Source organism: Toxorhynchites rutilus, chromosome 1 (assembly GCF_029784135.1).
Source record: "Toxorhynchites rutilus septentrionalis strain SRP chromosome 1, ASM2978413v1, whole genome shotgun sequence".
In the NCBI taxonomy this organism is placed as follows: domain Eukaryota; kingdom Metazoa; phylum Arthropoda; class Insecta; order Diptera; family Culicidae; genus Toxorhynchites; species Toxorhynchites rutilus.
Window position 1 is genome coordinate 177,230,006 of NC_073744.1, and position 24,198 is coordinate 177,254,203.

Sequence of the window (24,198 nt, forward strand, 5' to 3'; positions counted from 1 at the left end):
CGTGTACAAGTTATTGTTACCAAACAAAACACCAAAAGAATGCAAAAGATACTGAAATACTGTCGTCAAAGTGTTAATGAATGACTCAAAAAATAGGTCTAACGTCATGTGTATTGATATAAACTAAATATGAAAACGTTTGATATATTAAAACTATGGAAATATGTCATACGGCGAGTCTAATATCTTTGATGTGATGAATAGAGCCTCTCATTTTTCATAAACCTGTGAAATATTGTTATATCCAAAAAGTCTGCAATAAAAATAAAAAGTATTTTACAGATATGTCTGTGAATTTACAAGCATATTTGTAAATCTGGCATCTCTGGTGGTTTGAGAATGTATTGCAAGAAATCGCTTGAAAAAATGCACGAATTTGCTTGGAAATGAAGTGAATTGAGTCCGCACCACTTAGGTTTTCGTCAAACAGTGTATAAGCACCTTAACATTCCTGTATCAGATTGTGAATTTGCTCCGGTAGGTAGTTGTACGTCTGTTCGCATATTGTCTATGACCATGGCTGTTGGTTACAAATGTCAAATTTTTTTCTCATGGGTAGTGTTTTAAAAACGCCCAATAAACATAAATAGTGAATTATCGCTCTGCCTAGTTAAACAATCAAAATTACCACCATGGCAGGCGGATCATCACGCGTTCCCATTTCGATGCTATTGCAAGACAAATCGGCCACCGCCGAGGACGATGAGGAGCCGAAGAAAAAATCTCGCGAAGATTGGCGCAAGGCGAAGGAGCTAGAGGAGGCCCGTAAAGCGGGCACAGCTCCGGCCGCCGTAGACGAAGAGGGTAAGGACATAAACCCCCACATTCCGCAGTACATTAGCTCCGCACCGTGGTATTACAATACCGCTGGGCCAACGCTCAAGCATCAGCGACCGCAGGATGACAAGAAGCAAGTGTATTCCGACATTGATAAGTGGTACAAGCGCGGGGTGGATACTAGCAAAACGGTGACCAAGTACAGGCCAGGGGCCTGTGAGAATTGTGGCGCAATGACACACAAGAAAAAGGAATGCTTCGAACGGCCACGGAAGGTGGGTGCGAAGTGGAGCGGAGCGAGGATAGCCCACGATGAGTTCGTTCAGCCGAAGCTAGTATCGGACTACGACGGGAAGCGGGATCGATGGGCAGGGTATGATCCTGCCAATCACCGGGAGATTATTGAGGAGTATCAGAAAATTGAGCAAGCGAAGCGAGAGCTTCGGGCTCAGAAGCTGAAGGAGAATCCTGACCAAGCAGAGGAGGATGCTGAAGACGACGAGGATAAATACGTAGACGAGGTGGACATGCCGGGAACGAAGGTACCAATTCGCGTTTTTTCCGTTTTATATAGTTTCGAAGCAGCTAACGTTTGGTTATTTTTTTTCAGGTCGATTCCAAACAGCGTATTACGGTACGAAATTTGCGTATCCGCGAGGATACGGCCAAATATTTGCGTAACTTGAACCCCAACTCGGCGTACTATGATCCGAAAACGCGCTCGATGCGTGACAATCCCAACCCACAGCTGCACCCGGAGGAGACGGACTTCGCCGGGGAGAATTTCGTCCGCTTCTCGGGTGACATTCAGAAGCATGCCCAAGCGCAGCTGTTCGCCTGGGAGGCCCACGGAAAGGGAGTGGATGTGCACGTGCTGGCGGAACCCACTAAGCTGGAGCTACTGCAGAAGGAGTACGTGAAGAAGAAGGGCCAGTTCAAGGACGAAGTTAAAAATCAGATTCTGGAGAAGTACGGTGGGGAAGAGCATCTGCAAGTGCCCCCGAAAGCGCTACTTCTGGCGCAAACCGAACACTACGTGGAGTACAATCGACAGGGGAAAATTATTAAGGGCGAAGATAAGCCGATAATTCGGTCCCGCTATGAGGAGGACGTATTTCCGAACAATCACACCTCGGTGTGGGGATCCTTCTGGAAGGACTTCAAATGGGGCTTCAAGTGTTGCGAGTCCACGATCAAGAATTCATATTGCGTAGGGGAGAACGGAAAGGCGGCCGGCACGAGTAAGCCGATGGATGGTGAACCGATTGCAGGTCCTTCGAGGATTGTGATGGAACCGCCGGAGAAGAGGCAGAGTAGTAGCAGTAGCAGCAGCAGCAGCAGCAGCAGTAGTAGCAGTGACAGCAGTAGTGATAGCAGCAGCAGTAGCAGCTCTGACTCAAGCGATTCGGAAGACAGCGGCGATGAGAAGTCGAAGAAAAAGCAGCACGATAAGATGAAGAAGGACGAGGATAAGCTGAAGCGGAAGCAAAAGCAAGCGAAGAAACAAAAAATGAAAGCAAACAAGAAAAAGAGACGCCAACAGAAGGCGGAAAAGTCAAAGGAGGAGGACAAAATGAAAAAGGCTCTGAGAGCCGAAGAGGAAAGTCAACGGCGAGCGGAGGAACTTCTCAAGATGGACGAAAGGAAGCGTCCATATAACAGCATGTTCGATGCCAAAGCCCCAACTGAGGAAGAGTTGGAGGCTTATCAAATGAAGCGAAGAAGGGATGAAGATCCGATGTTGCAGTTTATGGATAAATTATAAAGTAACATCGCGTAACATATAAGAAAAAAAAATAAACATAGAGAAAATGATGCTGTAATCATTATGAATTGAATAAATTATCTCTTTGATGTCAAATCAGATTTTTGAAAAACTGAAAATGCGTCTTTCGATTTGTTAGCAATTCGAAAACGAATCCGCCGGAAAAGACTCCATACCCACTCATAGATTCTTTCAAACCTTCAAAAGAACATTTTCAGAAATTGATAAAATGATGGTTTGCATCAAGTCTTTATTTTGTTTTGACGTAGGGCTACGTCTTTCATTCCTATACTGGGGTGTAAGTTCAAAGTTTCAAAAACAAAAGCTTTACGCCGGAGAACCAGATTTTGAGGACTACTAGCTCCTAAACAACTGAGCGAAATGGTATGATGAACACTTCATTCAAAAGATAAAATGTCTACGCGCTATATGCTTGTTACTTATTGATCCTAAAATTTGTTTCAATAGCTCAAAAATTACTTAGAGCTATTGAAATTATGACAATCTGGCTCATTGATGATGATCGCTTTTGTGGTGATCGGAGTGTGTTCCCGAACACGGGCGCTAAATCAAGGCACCTGGAGAGAACGACATGACGGCCACATGCAAGCTTCGATTTTGACGTAGGACTACGTCTACGGGAGTAAAGGAAATCGGGGTTTCCGAAAAAAAAAATGTTGATGCCCAATGTCTTAAAATGGTATGAAACGTTGAGATCTAGTGTCATCTCGAAAAAAAATTTTTAGTCAAAAATCGGCACTCTGCGATGGAGTATGGTTTTGCTAATAAATAAAAGTTATCTCGATTTTTCATTCGGAACTTGCTAAGAAATGTTAGTTTGCACGATAATATATCCTATGCAAAATATTAGCACATTCGGACTTCATTTACTGGTGTCACAAACGTTAAAATTTGATTTTTTTGTTAACCGAAAAATCACCGTAAATCGGGGTTTTAGAAAAAAAAACTTGATGCCAAATGTCTCAAAAATGCATGACACGTCGTGATTTACAGTTATCTAGAAAAATGGTTTGTCAAAAATCGATTTTTCCAGGAGGAAAACGACCAAGTGTTAAAAATCCTTTTTTTTTACAAACAAAAAATCGGGTCCCAGAGGGCCGATTTTTGACCAAAAAAAATTTGTCGAGGTGATCTCGACGTTTCATGCCATTTTAAGAAATTTGGCATCAATTTTTTTTCCGAGAACCCCGATTTCCTTTACTTTGACCGCTTTGCGCCACTCTCCCTTAAGTCCGATTTAGCTGATATTTTGCATGTTTTTTTCGAGGTGATGAATATTTTTTATAGGGTAACTTTTTGAAATTCGAGATGACCATTTTCATTGGCACCCTAGTGAACACGTTCAGGTAATTGGATGCAAGATTTCACGCATCACTCAAATTTCGTGCAATATTTCATCAAAGCAACGAAGAAAGTGTCACCCATACAGTGATCGTTCGTCAATTGGACCGAAAAATCAATACAGTTATCGAATTTTACTCGCTAACTGGACTGCAAAACAGCAAAATCAATACCTAAAATTGAAGATGACATCTATTATTGATATATTGGGTTGGGAAAAAAGAAATGTCGTATATTGTCAATATATGGCAACACTTGAACATATCTTGTGTTGTACTTATCGCATCGGGTCATACTATACGGCTATTTAAAGACGACAATCTGTGCTACAAGTGTCGTTTCGACAGTGTTGTGATTGTCCTTTTCAGTCTCAAGTTATAGCGCATCAAAGATGGAGTCCACCAAGCGAGAAATTAACCATATTTTACGTTTTTATTACCTGCGAGGTAAAACTACAACGAAGGCGGCCGAAAAAATTCGTGTAGTTTATGGACCCGATACTGAAACGATTCGCACAGCACAGCGTTGGTTTGATCGATTTCGTTCTGGTGCAGTGGCTGTCGAAGATACACCCCGTACTGGTAGGCCAATCGTTGTGGAAACCGATAAAATCATTGAAATCGTCCAAGTAGACCGGCATGTGAGCACTCGCTCGATTGGCCCGGAACTTGGTATAGACTATAAAACGCTTTGGGACCATTTGCAGAAGATTGGATTCCAAAAAAAACTGGATGTATGAGTGCCACACGAGTTGACGCAAAACAATCTTTTAGACCGAATTAACGCCTGCGATGCACTGCTGAAACGGAACGAACTCGACCCATTTTTGAAGAAGATGGTGACTGGTGATGAAAAGTGCATCACGTACGACAACCTAAAGCGAAAAAAAGTCGTGGTCGAAGCGCGGTGAGTGTGTTTGGTGGGATTGGAAGGGACCCAGCAAACATTAAATCGTATAACTTTGCACATGATAAGTTACATATAAATTCGTATCAAATCACAATCGCATAAAATATCCATCAAAATATCGATCATGTATATCTAAACACGATTTTCCATGTCATCGATGGATTGAATGGTAACATTGCCGGATCAAATCGCATATCGCATAAAAGCATCGCATATCGATATATACGGCTTTATATGCGTACAAAGTATGGCATATACGTATATCTCCTCCACATTTGCGTGTATATGCTAGTTATATGCATCATATATCATACAAATGTGTCTTGGTTGTATGTATATCGCCTCCAATTATAGCTATTCATACGACTTAACGTTTGCTGGGGAATCATCCACTATGAGCTGCTCAACTATGGCCAGACCCTCAACTCGGCTCTCTACTGTGAGCCGCTTGACCGTTTGAAGCAGGCGATTGACCAGAAGCGGCCAGAAATGATCAATAGGAATGGTGTTGTTTTCCACCAGGACAACACTCGGCCTCACTCATCTTTGATGGCCCGCCAGAAGCTACGGGAGTTCGGATGGGATGTCCTATTGCACCCACCGTATAGTCCGGAACTGGCTCCAAGTGAGTATCATCTCTTCCGGTCCATGCAAAACGCTCTTGGTGATACTAAGTTGGCCTCAAAAGAAGCTTGCGAATACTGGCTGTCTGAGTTTTTTGCAAATAAGGAGGGGGTTTTATAAGGGGGGGGGGGGGGGATAATGAAGTTGCCTTCTAAATGGCAACAAGTTTGCGAACAAAACGGCGCATATTTGACTTAAATTGGATAATTTTAAGTATGTTAAATAAAGCGTCAAATTTCGTTCAGAAATACGACATTTCTTTTTCCCCCCCCCTTTGAAGCTCAGTTAACGTACGCCCTGTTATGGATAAGTCAGCTGTAAGGCACGCCGCCATGTTTTTGATCCCAACATCTTAAACGTTAAAAGTATTTGTTTTCTTCAAAACAGCGATCCGTGGAGCGTCAAAGGATAGCTGATTTTCAGTCGGAATGAACACGTTTTCAAAATCAAAATTATGAATGAAAATTTGCTTTTCCATATCAAATTAGTATTCTGTTTAAATGAAAAACATTTTTGATTGCAAGTGCTGAAAAAGTCTCATAGGAAAATTGTTTGTGAAGAAAACTTAATATTATAACTAGCTGACCCGGCAAACATCGTCCCGCCCAGAATTTATTTTTTGTTATCAATACCTCTAAACATTCATGTTTTCTTGCCAACGATCATGGGTCCAATCGCAGAACTGTTCTTTGGTTCATATTCCAATTGACCCTTTACAATTTACTTTTAATATAAATTTTCTAGGACTTCTACTAAAACTTGTCATTTGCTCTAAAACCTTCACATGCCAAATTTTGCTTCATTTGCTTGATTAGTTTTCGAGTTATGCAGAAATTTGAGGTGGCAGGAGTGTCTATCCACTATAGAACCATTTATTGCACCCTAAAACCTTTACATGCCAAATTTGGATTCGTTTGCTTGATCAATTCTCGAGTTATGAAGAAACCTCCACATTCCAAATTTGGATTCGTTTGCTTGATTAATTCTCGAGTTATGCTGAAATGTGTGTTTAATTAGTATGGCAGCCCCCCCTTAGAGAGGGAGGAGGAGTGTCTATCCAGCATAAAAACATTTATTGCACCCTAAAACCTCCACATGCCAAATTTGGGTTCGTTTGCTTGATTAATTCTCGAGTCATGAAGAAAATTTTCACACAAATTAAAAAATTTAAAAACCGACTTCGTGTTTTCTAATCTGATAGGGATTACACTAACAAGTTTGGGACCCAAATTATGGCCCTAATTTGAAGCCGCCACCAGACGTCGACACTATTTCTCTGTCATCGTGAATTACCAGTTTACCACCACCTGACGTATCGTGATGCCGATGATGAACTTTTTCAGCAGAGGGATAATGAGATTGGCGGTGATGGAAGGTAGAGTGAGATAGTGATGATCGTGCCGTACACCTGAGATAAGCCCAGTTAGCGAATGACTTCTGTATATGACGGTGTGACGAACATCTTAAGCGAGTGTATTCCGGGCTGCGGCAACATAGGCAATTGTACAGCGAAAAATGATATCAATACCAAGATGCTGAAACGATAGGTGTTTTGTTCTTCACACTTTCATGACAAAACGTGAGACGAGTAGCGAGACGTAGCTTTCAGCGGTGCCTGCTTACTGCCCATTACAACACGTGCTGTATCATCTTGGCTCAGGAAACACACCTATTTCGGTCTTAGAATCGAAGTTAGGGGCGCGTGGATTTATCCAGGAATAAAAATGGATTTTTTTTACGTAACGATCACGGCTTTTAATTAATGTACGTCGAACGCATATTGTTAAATCAATAGGCGTTATCCCAGCAAACGGTTATCAACATTTTGCCTAATCATCAAATGGTATGCGTAGAAATTCAGTGAGTAGAGGATATGAAGCCATATCCTTCAATGAAAACCGAGCCAAAGCGTTGTGTTCGTAGCCGCTTTTGTAATCCGTGTTAGGAGAACGCTTTTAGGAGTGCAAAACAAAACATGTGGGTGCAGAAGTATCCCCGGCTTGCATGAATCAACAACTTCAACTTCTACTTTTGACGTGGGACTACGTCTAACCGGAGTATATGGGGGGTAAAATGAAAACCTAAACACAGAACATGCAGGAAAAAATGAAAGATTCCGAATGCTTATAACTCGAACATTTCTTACTGGATCGGAAAGATGTTTGCATCAATTGATAGGGAATATTTCTACGCTTCTATCGCTATTGATAAAATGTTATTTTTCATTAGCTAAACAAATGAATAATTGTAAAATGTTAAGCGTTATCTAAACGCCCTAACTGCCTCATTTTGATTGGCCCGATCTACGGTTTCCCTAATACAGCCATCAAAACCAAGCAGCTTTGGGTATATCGGCATTGCAAATACATGAAAGTATGGTGACTTTTTTTTTCTCACCGAAATGAGTTTCCTAACACAGACTTCAAACCCAAGCAGTGTTGGAGAGATCGGCATTGCAAATACATGAAAGTCGGGGGTATTTTTGTTCCGACTGAAATGTGTTTCCCTAACACAGACTTCTAATATATGGAGCATAGGGAAATTGGCATTGCAAATACATGCAAGTCGGGAGTGTTTTTGTTCCGACTGAAATGTGTTTTCCTAACACAGACTTCAAATCCATGGAGCGTGGGGTAATTGGCATTCCAAATACATGTAAATCGGGGGCATTTTTGTTCCGACTTAAATGTGTTTCCCTAACACAGACTTCAAACCTTCAAGATATCTGGGTAAATGGGCTCAGCAAATAAATGCAAACTGCGAGTACTTTTGTACTCGCTTACCTTTGTGTAAACTAGAATATGTTTCCTTAAAACAGTCTTCCGGGGGTACTTCTGCACTCGCAGGTTTTTTTTTGCACTCCGAAAAGTGTTTTCCTAACACGGATTACAAAAGCAGGTACGAACACAACGCTTTGGCTCGGTTTTTCAAGATTACATTGAAGGATATGCCTTCATAACCGTTTGCTACGATAACGCCTACTGAATAAACAATATGCGTTCAATGTACATGTCAAAATAGAAACTGAGTGCCTGAAGTTCATCAAATCAAGCAAATTCGCGGTTCAAGAAATACGTACACTTGAGAGATGCAAACTTCAGAAGGAAACGTAAAATAAAATAATCGTTTGATACTTCATCCGTTCCCATAATTTGTCCTAGGCATCATACCAAACGTAAAAGGACTGTCATTAAATTTACTTGTAACAAAGAACATAATCTATCACAATGCATGAATTGACTTTATATGTAATTATACAATATTTTTACTCACAAAGCAAATATATTGAATTCAATCAAATTCGGGAATTGTTTCATTCAATCAAAAATTTAATCAATACAAACGAATGATTGCTACGCTAAGGTAGTCCCACGTAAACCTTGCGGTTATATCATAGATATAACCCACCCATTTTTATATTACATATGCTTTAAACTTGAATGTTCATCCGCCTCTAGTGTATGCACGATTTTCCCAAGTTCTTAAGTCTAGAAGACCGTGATAAGGCAACATATTCTGGACTGTACAAAGGCAAGCGAGTATAAAAGTGCTCGCATTTTGCATTTATTTGCAAAGCCGATTTCCTCAGACACCTTGCCAATTTCCACACGCTCCATGGATTTGAAGTCTGTGTTAGGGAAACAGATTTCAAACGGAACAAAAATACCTCCGACCTGCATGAATTTGCAACGACAATTTCCACACGCTCCATAGATTAGAAGTCTGTGTTAGGGAAACACATTTCAGTCGGAGCAAAAATACCCCCGACTTCCATGTATTTGCAATGCCGATTTCCCCCAGGCACCTTAGTTTTGAAATCTCTGTTAAGGAACAAAAGCTCTCACTACTTTCATGTATTTGCAATGCCGATTTCTCCAAGCCTGCTTGGTTTTGATGGCTGTGCTGGGGAACCCGTAAATCGGGCCAATCAAAACGAGGCAGTTAGGGCGTTTAGATAACGCTTAACATTTTAGAATCATTCAATTGTTTATCTAATGAAAAATAACATTTTATTAATTGCGATAGATGCGTAGAAATATTCCCTATCGATTGATGCAAACATCTTTCCGATCCAGTGAGAAATGTTTGAGTTATAAGCATTCGAAATCTTGCATTTTTTCCTGCATGTTCTGTGTTTCGGTTTTCATTTTACCCCCTATATATTCCGGTTAGACGTAGTCCTACGTCAAAAAACCTGTGTTTTATTTTTAAAAAAGTCCTTAATGAAACACCCGCTACAAAGATTTTTAAATACCCGCTATAATGATTTTTTATTCTGAAAACAAATAGAATACTCTTTCACTCTCATGTGACACTATGACTTTGTCCAAATAGAACGTTTCGAAGGTTTGTTTTCGATTTTCAAAAGTAGTGAAAAGAGATCTGCATGGGGCGTACGAATTCGAGCTTGAGTCACTGTATGTACGATGTCCACAGATTGTGTTTTGGTGACACAAGTTTGACATGCTTTGGTCACCAAGAAAGTATATTTTTACACATCAGCGAAATGCCAGTTATCCTATCTCCTGTAAATCCATCAAAACCTAAGTACCCGATTCTTCCTATCAGAGCAATTGATGTAGGCGAACCGCGGGTAATACGGACAGAGGGGGTAATATGGACAGGTGGTTGAAATATATAGTTACATTTTGAATTTCAGATTTCTGTTAATGAGAACACCTTCTACATCTTATTCTATAGTATTTAAGCCACCCTATGGCAATGAATACTGATCAAAAGGGGAAAAGGGAAACAAAAACCGAAAATCATACATGATTCCGCGTTTGGATGTAATTTTAGCTGCTTCGATATTAAGCATTTTGAGTGATTTGATATCAAAATTCAATTCGCTGATGGTATTTTTTAGTTAACAGAGAAGCGATATTAGGTATGTACGGAAAAGTAAATTCCTTTTTAGAGTGGAAAATTTACATTATTGAAATAATTGAACTGGTGGGATAAAACGGACAGTTGCCAGTGGGGGTGGGATGGACTGTGAAAAGTCTGTTTAACACTAAACCTACCACGAGGGGTCAAATGACCCACTTTAAACTTTTAGTCAAAATTTTCTTGCAAATTACATTGTCACAACATAATTTGCCTACACTACTTTTCTTAAAAAATACATCGAATATATTTTTCAGTGTTTACTCCTCTCTTGTTATTTTTTATTACGGAAAAATATATGTAATCTACCCTAACTACCGCAACGGGTCATTTGACCCATGCAAACATTCAAATGATATCAGAAAGATGTGTATGTGTGGCTGTGATATAAAACTATTGCATTACACATTTTTGCTATTGCTTTATATATTTTTTTGTATTTGTGAATGAATAGTGAATGATTAGAATTAATTGTATTGCTGACTCTCCAAGCGAGCTAACAGTAACCATTCCAAGCTACAGTGCTATTTTGCGTGTTAAAAATTGTAATTTCATTATTTTGCTAATAACTGTGATCCTGAAAATGTCGAAATATACAGGTGAAATATGGTATGCCACGTTTCTCCACAAAACTCTATAAATCGAGTTATTGTTCTCTAACTATTCATAAAGGGTCACTTGACCCGCTGTGGTAGGAATAGGTATACTTGAAACATCGGTAGGTTTAGTGTTAATCTATTCTGCGTGTATAAATGAAAATCAAATCGCCAAATGTGGACTGTTTAGGAGCTGACTGGAACCAAAAGCAAAATAGTTGAGGGTCTGTCCGTTTATACTGCTGAAAAGCACGATATCCCTTATAGGTGGATTAATTCAATTTTTTCATCATTTAACGGACATTCGTGATGAGTTCAGACCTTGGTTGAATAAAATTATTCCTTTCGCGATCGATAAACCTCTACGCTTCATGTATTACAAACCTGTCCATATTACCCCCATATCCATATTCTTCTTCTTCTTCTTATATGGCACTAGCCGTCTCAACGTAGTATTACTAGAGTCATTTTGATTAGTACTTAGTTGAGATTTCTATGCCAAATAACACGCCTTGAATGTATTCTGAGTGGCTAGCTCTCGCGAATACGCGTGACCACAGTGCAAGACGGAGGAAATGTCTGACGAAAAATTCCCCTGACGTGAATGGGAATCGAACCCGAACGCCCGGCATGTCAGGTTTGACACTAACCACTCGGCCACGGGAGCAAATTATATGTCCATATTATCCGCATCGAAAAGATTGTTGTACTTTTCGATATGTTTTAATTTCAATAAAAAAACATCGAAAAACACTTTTCTGTAAAATATTTGGCCAATTAGGTAGAAAAACAGTATATTGAATTGCAAGAAACTGCATTAAAGTTTTGGGAAACATGAGTTTCCAAAGATATAATTGAAGTTCTTCTTAACATGTCCGTTTCACCCGCACCTTCCCTACGGATAATTTTGTTATACAGTGTTGTGTTTTGTTTTGCTCATCACTTTTTGATTTGTTTCCATTTCATGAACTTTGAGCCACATGTCTCACACAGATTACCGATGAATATACTATGTAAAAACCAGGAGGCTGCTAATCCGTTATCTTTTTGTAGTCAGCATAGAAAATCATAGGCATAGAAATCATATCCTAAAATTAAAAATGAACAACAACTGCGATTAGTGCGTGAGCCCGTAGCACGAGCCTAACTTTATGCTGCCTACGCTCGATTTGTGTTGGTTGGGATAGGGTGGCCAGAGCCCTGTGATAAACAGATTACAATATGTTTGCTCGAAGAAAACATAAATTGCTAATCTTTCCGTTTAGTAAACCCGCTGGGAAATAATCATGTTTTTTGTTTGCAAATTATCAGCTCATCCACTGCTTTTCCTTCATTTCTAATACACATCAACACTCATGCTGCCATTAACGTTACTGTGAAATAGAACGAATTTCTATGGATTCCCATAGACGCCACCACCCACCCGTATCACCCACGATTCATTCCGCTCCATTGCACCGTGCCGCGCGTTTCGCTTTTAACTTCTCCACGGCATTCTGGGCAGAAGTTCGGAGAATTATGCTCCGCAGGATATCCGATTACGCACCGTCCTTGTCCTCTCAGTTGTCCAGTTGTCGCTAGAAATTGAATGAATCGAATTATTATTGAGCCACATTGGAAGCGACGCATTCAGACTTGGCGACTTGGCGACCTGGGGACCAGACTCATCTCGCTCGCTTGCTCTCTTGCAGGATCCCGCTCCCTTCGCGCGGAGTTGCACCTTCGCCGTCCGTCTGCAACCCACCAGGTGCACGGTTGCATGGTATCGATTACAGTGCGTCGGGAGGAACCTACACCAGTACCGGTGGTGGTGGCGGCTTCAGTCAAGTTTCGATCGTCGAACGTTGCACACATCGGTTGTCGGGCAAGTGGATATGCTATAGGAAGGAAAGAAAGTTGGAACTATGACCAAACAATCCGCGGTTCACATCAATCTGATCGAAATGGTGAAAAATGGCAAGAAAAAATCTCGTTCTCTGAACAGTACTCCGGAGAGTTTCGAGTGTCGGAAGATTCTGTCGCCGTTTTCGTATGCATCACCGGTAAGCGGCACCGCCACGACCCATCACCCAATGAGTGGCATCCGTTGCTACCCATCTACCCTGCGGAGCTACAGCAAATGGGCTCCGACGGAGCAGGGGGCAACACTGGTTTGGCGAGATTTGTGTGTGTACGCCTCGGGGAGAGGTTTCGGGTCGAACGGACGAAAATCGATCAAGCGTATTATTGGCAACGTTAGCGGAGCCGTCACCCCTGGGACGCTGATAGCTCTGATGGGTTCGAGTGGTGCTGGCAAGAGCACACTTATGTCGGCGTTGGCATTCCGAACGCAGCGTAAGAAACCTTACAAATGTGTTTGCCTGTGTGTGAGTGATGTGTTGTTTCTGTTTCAGCTGAAACTATTGTGCAGGGGGATATCCTCGTGAATGGGCATCCGATTGGGCCGTATATGTACCGGTTGAGTGGGTTCGTCCACCAGGATGATCTTTTCGTCAGTTCTTTGACGGTCAACGAACACATGTACTTCATGGCAAAGCTGAAACTTGACCGTGGCGTGAGTAGGGCGTACATTGGCAGAGTCATCAAGGATTTACTGGAACGAATGGGTTTGGCTGGGTGTGGGGACACAAGAATCGGTGAGGTCGGCGAAGGGAAAACGCTTTCAGGTGGGGAGAAGAAACGCCTAGCGTTCGCTACCGAGCTGCTGACTAAACCGACCATTTTATTTTGTGACGAACCAACCACTGGATTGGATTCATTTAGCGCGCAAAATCTTGTCTCGACACTGCAACTTCTCGCCAAGCGGGGAACAGCTGTTATCTGTACGATTCATCAACCATCCAGTCAACTTTTCTCCATGTTCGACCAAGTAATGCTGCTAGCCGATGGACGAGTTGCGTACGCTGGTAAACCGAATGATGCGTTGCTATTCTTCGAACAGCATGGATATAGCTGCCCCTCAAACTACAATCCGGCTGAGTTCTTAATCGGAGTACTTGCGACTGCCCCTGGTTATGAGCAGGCCTCTCAACGATCTGCGCAGCGTTTGTGTGACCTCTTCGCCGTCAGTGAAGCAGCCAGTCAACGGGACGTTTTGATAAATCTTGAAATGCATATGGCGGAAACTGGAGACTACAACGAAACCGAGGAATTCAGCCAGTTACGAAAATCCTTTTGGGTGCACACCGTTTTCTGGCTGACCTATCGTAGCTTCCTGACGGTGATACGAGATCCTACGGTGCAATATCTTAGGTTGCTACAAAAAATGGTAAGTTGGAAACATGCTTGCTTGCCCGTGTCGTATTCCAAAGTCGGGATTAGACATTGTCAGTTACCCGGTTGCGAGTAAACGTCAAACGATCCGAAGAACTACGAACGCACCCATATCACGAAGTTTGACATTTCTAGATCAACATGACAAAAGGGTCTATCTTCTTTGATCGATTCTCCTCACCGTCTTTCTCTTTCGATAACCACGGCCTTTCATACAGATTTCGCTCCAGTTTTGCCATGTAGTTTGAGAAACGAGGTCCCCTTTCGCACTCCTTATCCTGTTACTGCTGAGTTGTTAATGGAAGAGACTGTAGATGAAGAGAATCGATCATAGAAGATAGACCCTTTTGACATGTTGATCTAGATTTGATTTGTATGTACGGTGCTACTCGCTCGTTTAAAAACGAAAAAACATTAAAGTAGCTCGGTTGCGAGTAGCCCCATACATGCAAGTCAACTGTCAAATTTCGTGGCATGGGTGCGTTCGTAATTCTTCGGATCGATTGTCGTTTACTCGCAACCGAGTAAAGTGCGCTACACATACAACGTCCCGTCACCGTGAAGTCAACGTAAACGAATGAAATGTCAAACATTCTCCCATGGAAATCGTATGGACGGATTCACATACACCAGCAACGGGAACTTAGACGTCGGCAAAATATGTCCAAGAGAATAGTTGACGGAACGGTGACGGGACGTCGTACGTGTAGCGCACTTGACTCACAACGTCTATATCCGGCTTGACGGTATTATTACAGGCCATCGCCCTAATGGCAGGGCTGTGCTTCACTGGTGCTCTCCGCTTCGACCAGCTTGGGATTCAAGCTATCCAGGGAGTGCTCTTTATATTCGTCTCCGAGAACACGTTTTCCCCGATGTATTCCGTGCTGTCTGTCTTCCCGGACACCTTCCCGCTGTTCATGCGCGAAACGAAGTCCGGCCTCTATCGGACCTCACAGTACTACGTGGCGAACGTGCTGGCGATGCTCCCGGGGCTCATCCTGGAGCCTCTGGTCTTTGTCGTTATAGCCTATTGGCTGGCGGGGCTGAGGCCAACGTTCTACGCCTTCGCGATAACAGTGATCGCGTCAACGCTGGTCATGAACGTCTCCACCGCCTGCGGTTGCTTCTTTTCGGCTGCCTTCAACTCGCTACCCCTCGCAATGGCCTATCTCGTTCCGTTTGATTACATTCTTATGGTCAGCTCCGGAGTGTTCATTCAGCTCAGCTCCATGCCGGTAGCCGTCTCCTGGATGCCGTACATCTCCTGGATGATGTACGCCAACGAGGCGATGTCCATCGCCCAGTGGGAAGGTGTTTCCAACATCAGTGAGTAAAGTGGGGGATGGATTGTGAGAAGGTACTGCAACAACACTGTTCGTTTTTTTTTGTCGCTCGACAGCCTGCTCCACGGAGGATGCCAAACTGCCGTGCATGCAGACCGGCGAGGAAGTCCTGGTGCACTACAGCTTCGATGAGTCTCACCTGTGGAGGAACATCTGGGCGATGGTTGTGATCTACTGTGGCTTTCACCTGCTTGGGTGTTTGTTTTTGTGGCGCAAAACGAGACACGGGTGAGTCTCCGGTGAGCTTTAATATTTCTATTTGTTTTGACTGGTGGAAGCAATAAACAACAGTGAACTTGTCCGAACATTAGTGGTGTTTAATTTCTCGAAGCTTGATGACTATTTTCAACTATGTTCGCGTTATTTTATCCGAATTTCAAGATATAGTAGATATAGATGAAGTAACAGGTGGCAACTAAAATTTTGTAATTTCTTTCTCAAGCTGTGAAAAAAAGACAAACATACTTGAAGAAGATCGGATTTATTGAAATTAAAGACACATTGTTCATTGTCTATTGTTGAAAACGGCTCGTAATCGGCTTTTCGACGAAGCTTTCGTTTGATGTCGAAACAGGGGCCTTGTACGGCCTTCATGTCAACTTTGGCCGACACCGAGGTAGATTTGTGGCCTGTGGTTTTAGGTTACAAATGTGATTGAATGGGTATTCAGGAACCACTGCAGCCCAACCTCCAATATCATCACACCTGGACTGCCCATGATTGCATAGGAGACGTAATCGACAACACTATTAGTGTCGGCAAAACGAGGGCCTAGATGATTTTGCGGATTATAACATATTTTTTTCCATTTGGAAAACGCTTGCGTCCACTTATGTGGACAAACAATCGTTTCAATGAACATTTGTCCGCATAGCTAAATGTAATCATTAGGTTGGTCTGTTTGTAGCGTTAGTATTTACAATTCCGATAATAGTCAAAAACGTCTCCGTTGGTAGTTTCAGTTGTTATCGGATAACATCAAAAAGGTTTGGAAGAAAGGGCATGGCCGGGTAAGGGAGTAAAAAGTGCCCCCAAACCAAATCACTAGCTGTATGGCAAATATTGTAAAGGATATTAAATAAGAAATTTTGGCGGTTTATTTGAACCCCTATGTGGTTTGACGTAGGATCTATAGTGAAAAACGTACTTTTTTGTTTATTTCACGCCATCCTCAAAAGATCCGAGATAAAAATTTGAAAAAAATACTGAATGTGCATCTTACTACGGTGTATCAAAAAAAATTATCAAAAAAAATATCATCAAAAAATTTAGTACCAAAAATATATATATTTTGAATTTTTTTTTTTTAAGATTTAGAGATTCTGTACTACTCTAATTCATATTTAAATGTGTTTCTACGGCTTTTCTAGATATGTGTGATTTTTTGAGATTTTTTTCAGTGTTGCGTGGTATCAAAAAAAATTTTTTTTTTATATTTCCAAAGAGTGGTTAGGTAAGGGAGTAAAAAGTGCCCCCAAACCAAATCACTAGCTGTATGGCAAATATTGTAAAGGATATTAAATAAGAAATTTTGGTGGTTTATTTGAACCCCTATGTGGTTTGACGTAGGATCTATTAGAGATGGGCAAACCGTTCACGAACGGTACAAAAGAACTAGTTCGCCGAAAAGAGTGAACGAACGGTCGTTCTTTTTCAAAGAACGGTAGTTCTCCCCACGAACTGATTGCGAGCGAACGGTTTGTGAACGAACTGAATCCGAAAGAACGGTTTGCGAGTGAACTGTTTGTGAACGAACTGATTCAGACCGAACTGTTTGCGAGTGAACTGTACGGGAAAGAACTGATTGAGAGTGAACTGTTTGGGAACGAACTGTTTGAGAACGAAGTGTTGGCGGGCGAACTGTTTGCGAACGAACTAGAGCAGCTTCACTGATTTGCGCTGGACGGAATGGATAAATATAACGAGAACGCTTGTAAGGAAAATAAAACGATATTGTCATTTATGAGCAAAACGCATCTAACGCAGGGTTTATTTTGTTAATGTATACTCAATTTTGGGTTAAAAATTAAATAGATTTCCGTAGTTTTAAAAGCAAAACTATATATTTTTAATTTCATATATTCTTTCAATTCCGCGTAACATTCATATATTTCCTGATTATCAGAAAAAAATCTTGGCGATGCTATAGTGAAAAACGAAATTTTCGAAATGCCAGAAAATCTATAACATTTTTTTGTACTGTGTATTATTTTTTATTATTATTTTATTTTTATTATTAGATATTTGAAAAAAAAACAGCTTGAGGATATTTATCAATCTAGAAAAGCCGTAAGAGCACATTTAAATATGAATTAGAGTAGTACTGAATCTCTAAATCCCAAAAAAGAATTTTCGAAATTTAAATATTTTTTTGATAATTTTTCTTGATACACCGTGGTAAGATGCACATTTAGTATTTTTTTCAAATTTTTATCTCGGATCTATTGAGGATGGCGTGAAATAAACGAAAAAGTACGTTTTTCACTATAGATCCTACGTCAAACCACATAGGGGTTCAAATAAACCGCCAAAATTTCTTATTTAATATCCTTTACAATATTTGCCATACAGCTAGTGGTTTGGTTTGGGGGCACTTTTTATTTCCTTACCTAACCAATCTTTGGAAATATAAAAAAAATATTTTTTGATACCGCGCAACACTGAAAAAAATCTGAAAAAATCACACATATCTAGAAAAGCCGTATAAATACATTAAAATATGAATTAGAGTAGTACTGAACCTCTAAATCCCAAAAAAATTTTTTTCAAGATTTCAATATTTTTTTTAGTACTAAAATTTTTGATGAAATTTTTTTTTGATATTTTTTTTTGATACACCGTAGTAAGATGCACATTCAGTATTTTTTTCAAATTTTTATCTCGGATCTTTTGAGGATGGCGTGAAATAATCGAAAAAGTACGTTTTTCACTATAGATTCTACGTCAAACCACATAGGGGTTCAGATAAACCACCAAAATTTCTTATTTAATATCCTTTACAATATTTGCAATATTTGGTTTGGGGGCACTTTTTACTCCCTTACCCGGCCAGGCACTTTAGTGAAATGTCTGGAAAAGGTGCTCTTGATTTGCTGCGAGTCAATGATAGTACTCTCTTCCTGAAGAATACTCTAAGATATTATAAGAACAGTAGGTTCGTGTTTTTTCGTTTAATTGAATTTGTAAAGGCAATCTGCAATGTTGGTAATTTTAGCAACATGATTTACCGATATCACAATCCATCGCATAAAGATGGTGGAGTGACTCACTCCAACGGTATGAATAAATGCTGAGTATGTGGAATAATTCAATGTTGAATCCGAGGAGTTATAATACTAAGAACCAATATTATTTTAATTTTACTACTGATCTGATTGTTTCATCATCTACTTGAAGATTCAAATGCAGAAATTTAGGTAATTATAACATTAAAAAACACAATTCCCAGCAAACATTAAATCGCATAACAAGCGTATATATAACATAATATGCCCTAAAATTTGGTTGGCATATAATGCGCTTAACTGGCATATGCATGCAAAAGTGGAGGCCATATACATACATGGCAAATGCTTCCCGAATTTGAATTGTCAAAGCACCAAATACGACTTTTGCCATACTCATATACAATTTATTACAGACATAGAAAAAAAACAAATGGCGCTCAATATTTTCGTGGAATGTTTATTATAGCCTCACGAATCGCCATTTTAATAAATGAGTATTTATGTTTGTAGAAATAATAATTGTTTGATTGACTTGTGTTGGGAGTGGAATATGAATGTTTAAAATGGCACAGATTGATGTTTGGTGAAAACTGCTCCGATGTGGGTTCGAACTCCGGTCGTCTGGATTATCATCCACCAGCTATCTCGCGCTGCTATCTGAAATTTAATTCAACCGCGGTTAAAACTTTCGAGTGCATCAGCATTTCATTGACATTTCAATATGATGTAATATGTTCTTTATTAGGATCTAATATGATTTACTGTTTCATGATTTTCTTCAGCATGCAACACGATTTACTACAGTACTGAATCGATTCAAATTATACGCTTAAACGACACACAAACTGCATCAGCGTATTATATGCATATGATGCGGATTAAATATATTTTACGACAATGTACATCATAAAATTGATGTTTATTATACCGAATTACGACTTAATTTGATAATGCATTATCGATTCAGTACTGTAGTAAATCGTCAAATCATATTAGATCCTAATATAGAACATATTACATCATATTGAAATGTCAATGAAATGCTGATGCACTCGAAAGTTTTAACCGCTGTTGAATTAAATTTCAGATAGCAGCGCGAGATAGCTGGTGGATGATAATCCAGATGACCGGAGTTCGAACCCACATCGGAGCAGTTTTCACCAAACATCAATCTGTGCCATTTTAAACATTCATATTCCACTCCCAACACAAGTCAATCAAACAATCATTATTTCTACAAACATAAATACTCATATATAAAAATGGCGATTCGTGAGGCTATAATAAACGTTTCACGAAAATATTTTGCGCCATTTGTTTTTTTTTCTATGTCTGTAATAAACCGTATATGAGTATGGCAAAAGTCGCATTTGGTGCTTTGACAATTCATGAATATATTCATATTCAATCGCAATTCAATTTCAACATAATCGCTATTATAGTCGGTCAAAGTTGCATATTCATCCAAACAAATTCGGTAAGCATTTGCCATGTATGTATATGGCCTCCACTTTTGCATGCATATGCCAGTTAGGCGTATTATATGCCAACCAAATTTTAGGGCATATGATGTTATATATACGCTTGTTATGCGATTTAATGTTTGCTGGGGATTATGTTGTTTGTTACAAGTAAATTTAATGACAGTTCTTTTACGTTCGGACAAAATAGGCGAACGGAAGAATTATCAAACGATTATTTTATTTAACATTTTCTTCTGAAGTTTGTATCTCGCAAGTGTACGTACTTCTCGAACCGCGAATTTGCTTGATTTGATGAACTTCAGGCACTCAGTTTCGATTTTGACATGTACGTTGAACGCATATTATTTAATTAATCGGCGTTATCGCAGCAAATGGTTATCAACATTTTGACTAAACATCAAATGGTATGCGTAGAAATTCAGTGAGCAGAAGATATGAATGCATATCCTTCAATGCAATATTGAATAACCGAGCCAAAGCGTTGTGTTCGTACCTGCTTTTGTAATCCATGTTAGGAAAACACTTCTCGGAGTACAAAAAACAAACATTCGAGTGCAGAAGCACTCCCGGCTTGCATGAATCAACCACTTCAACTTCTACTTTTTATACTATAGAGGCTTTAAACTTGAAAGTTCATTCGTCTCTAATGTCTGCACGATTTTCCGAAGTTCCTAAGTTTAGAAGACCGTGTTAAGGCAACGTATTCTAGTCTGCACAAAGGCAAGCGAGTACAAAAGTACTCGCAGTTTACATTTATTTGCAAAGTCGATCCCCCCAGACACCGTGGTTTTGAAGTCTGTGTTAGGCAAACACATTTCAGTCGGGACAAAAATGCCCCCGATTTGCATGTATTTGCAATGCCAATTTCCCCACGCTCCATGGATTTGAAGTCTGTGTTAGGGAAACACATTTCAGTTGGAACAAAAATGCCCCGGACTTACATGAATTTGCAATGCCAATTCCTCCTTGGTTCTGAAGTCTGTGTTGGGGAAACACATTTCACTCGGTACAAAAATACCCCCGACTTTCATGTATTTGCTATGCCTATTTTTCCAACATTGCTTGGTTTTGAAGTCTGTGTTAGGGAACACATTTTGGTGAGAACAAAAGTCCCCATACTTTCATGTATTTGCCATGCCGATTTCCCCAAGGCTGCTTGGTTATGACAGCTTTGTTGGGGAAACCGTAAATCGGGCCAATCAAAACGAGGTAGTAAGGGTGTTCAGATAACGCCTACTATTTTACAGTTATTCAATAGTTTATCTAATGAAAAACGACATTTCATTAATTGCGATAGAAGCGTAGAAATATTCCCTATCATTTGATGCAAACATCTTTCCGATCCAGTAAGAAATGTTTGAGTTATAAGCATTCGGAATCTTTCATTTTTTCCTTCATGTTCTGTGTTTAGGTTTTCATTTTACCTCCCTTATACTCCGGTTAGACGTAGTCCCACGTCAAAAAAAATGAGTGGGTTATATCTATGATATAACCGCAAGGTTCACGTGGAACTACCTTAGCTTAGCAATCATTCGTATGTATTGATTAAATTCTTGATTGAATGAAACAGTTTCCAAATTCAATTGAGTTCAATATATTTGCTCTGTGAGTGAAAAAAATGAACAAATGCCGTGTAAAGTCAATTCATTTATTGTGATTGATTGTTCTTCGTTACAAGTAAATTTAATGACGGACCTTTTACGTTTGGTATGATGACTGTGCACCCGTGGCCGAGTGGTTAGCGTCATAACTAAAATGCCGGGTGTTCGGGTTCGATTCCCGTTCTGGTCGGGGGAATTTTTCGTCAAAGAAATTTCCTCCGACTTGCACTGTGATCACGCGTATTCTAGAGTTTGCCACTCAGAATGCATTCAAGGCGTGTTATTTGGCATAGAAATCTTAACTAAGTACTAATAAAAATGACGCAAGTAATACTACGTTGAGACGGCGAAGTTCCTCTAGGAACGTTAGTGCCATTGAAGAAGAAGAAGAAGAAGAAGATGATGACTAGAACAAAATATATGTACGGAAGAATTATCAAACGTTTGATGAACCAGCCTAAGGCTGAAAATCTTTCCAATAAAGACAAAAAAAAATTATCAAACGATTATTTTATTTTACATTTCCCTCTGAAGTTTACATCCCAAAAGTGTACATACTTCTCGAATCTCGAATTTGCTTGAAACTGGGAAGTTCATTCGCTTCTAGTGGCTGCACGATTTTCCCAGGTTCCTAAGTTTAGAAGATCATGTTAGGACAGATATATTCCACTCTGCACAAAGGCAAGCGAGGACAAAAGTACTCGCAGTTTGCATTTATTTGCAGAGCCGATTTCCCCAGAAACCTCGATTTATAAGTCTGTGTTAGGGAAACACATTCCAGTCGGAACAAAAATACCCCCGACTTGCATGAATTTGAAATACCGATTTCTCCAGGCACCTTGGTTTAGAAATCTCTATTAGGGAACACATTTCGGTGGGAACAAAAGCTCCCCCTACTTTCGTGTGTTCTTTTTCTTCTTTTTGGCTTTAAGAGGGTTTATACTTTTCAGTTCACTCGCCTCTAGGCTCTTTCGTGTGTTTGCAATGCCGATTTCGCTGCTTGGTTTTAAAGTCTGTGTTAGGGAACATTTTTCGATGAGAACAAAAGTCCCCATACTTTCATTGCAATGCCGATTTCCCCAAGGCTGCTTGGTTTTGATGGCTGTGTTAGGGAAACCGTAAATCAAAACGATGCAGTCAGGGCGTTTAGATAACGCCTAATATTTTACAGTTGTTCAAATGTTTATCTAATGAAAAACTACATTTTGTTAGTTGCGATAGATGCGTAGAAATATTCCCTATCAAGTGATGCAAACATCTCTCCTATCCGGTACGAAATGTTCGAGCTATAAGCATTCGAAATCTTTCATTTTTTCCTGCATGTTCTGTGTTTAGGTTTTCATTTTACCCTCCATATATTCCGGTTAGACGTAGTCCCACGTCAAAAAGAGCGAATGACACTGAGGAAAAAAAGCCCTATTGTTTTTGACGATATTTTCTATTATACTATCATACTGAAGTGTCTTCACATATTTCATAATGTCTTCAAAATGTCTTCACAAAATCAAATGTCTTCACAGTAAGTCAAATGTCTTCAAAATGAAGACATGTATTCAAATCTGGCATCTCTGCTCAGCAGGCGTAACTCAAAGTACGTAGAATAAGAAGGTAGCCTACTCCCTGCTTTGTTCAAGTAGTGGTAGGCAAAGAAAAAAAGCAAAAAATTGTTATTAACCATAGATCGAATCCATATAAATTCAAACATTTTTTAATTTTTTAAATTATAAAACAAGAACTGTCTCGAAATAATGGAATAGTGGTATACTTAATTATTTTAAAATTGAAAACAGTAAAATTATCGCACCTGTACTATAGAAATAATGCAAAACCGATAAACAAATGTGTGGAGAGGTTATATCGAAGCAGTGTCGTTCTCGTTCCCGATCCAAGGAGCGAATGCATGGGATAACTGAAAACATCTCCGATTAGTTTATCTCATTCGAAATTATTCTGTTCCGGCATCGCGGAACGTGGTATTTCAACATTTTGCTGAAGTAAACAAAAACTATTCAGTATGAAATCGATAGAAATTCACATAAAACGTTACTTGCAGTGAAAAACAAGTACACTATCGTGTTTACCGTCGACTCAACCGGCGATTTTGCCACTTTTTATGATGTTTAGAACTTTTAAAACCGAGAAATATTGAAAAATCTTCAGAACTTCGAACAAATTGAGGATTTTTTATTACTAACATCGTTGTGTGTGTAATACATGCGCTCTCCGTGTGTATACACAGGAAATATCCCTTACCTTCTATTCTATGTACTTTGGGCGTAACTCACACAGTGGCACTCGCTTGGTCTCGCCCGATTTTCAGCCGCGTAAACGACACGCTGCCAACAAC

The 24,198-nt window shown here is 40.0% G+C and overlaps 2 protein-coding genes across 2 annotated transcripts; both read left to right on the forward strand.

Moving 5' to 3' along the window:
* The first annotated feature begins 524 nt into the window (after window positions 1–524).
* Window positions 525–2,810, forward strand: LOC129773562 (pre-mRNA-splicing factor Slu7). The gene is made up of 2 exons (XM_055777175.1): window positions 525–1,319; window positions 1,388–2,810. The coding sequence occupies exons 1-2, from the start codon at window positions 633–635 to the stop codon at window positions 2,540–2,542; spliced, it is 1,842 nt and encodes a 613-aa protein (XP_055633150.1). The 5' UTR covers window positions 525–632; the 3' UTR covers window positions 2,543–2,810.
* A 9,828-nt stretch (window positions 2,811–12,638) lies between these two features.
* Window positions 12,639–15,836, forward strand: LOC129777402 (protein scarlet). The gene is made up of 4 exons (XM_055783650.1): window positions 12,639–13,254; window positions 13,314–14,188; window positions 14,952–15,522; window positions 15,596–15,836. Exons 1-4 carry the CDS (start codon window positions 12,825–12,827, stop codon window positions 15,769–15,771), a joined length of 2,052 nt encoding a protein of 683 aa, XP_055639625.1. The 5' UTR covers window positions 12,639–12,824; the 3' UTR covers window positions 15,772–15,836.
* Window positions 15,837–24,198: the final 8,362 nt, after the last annotated feature.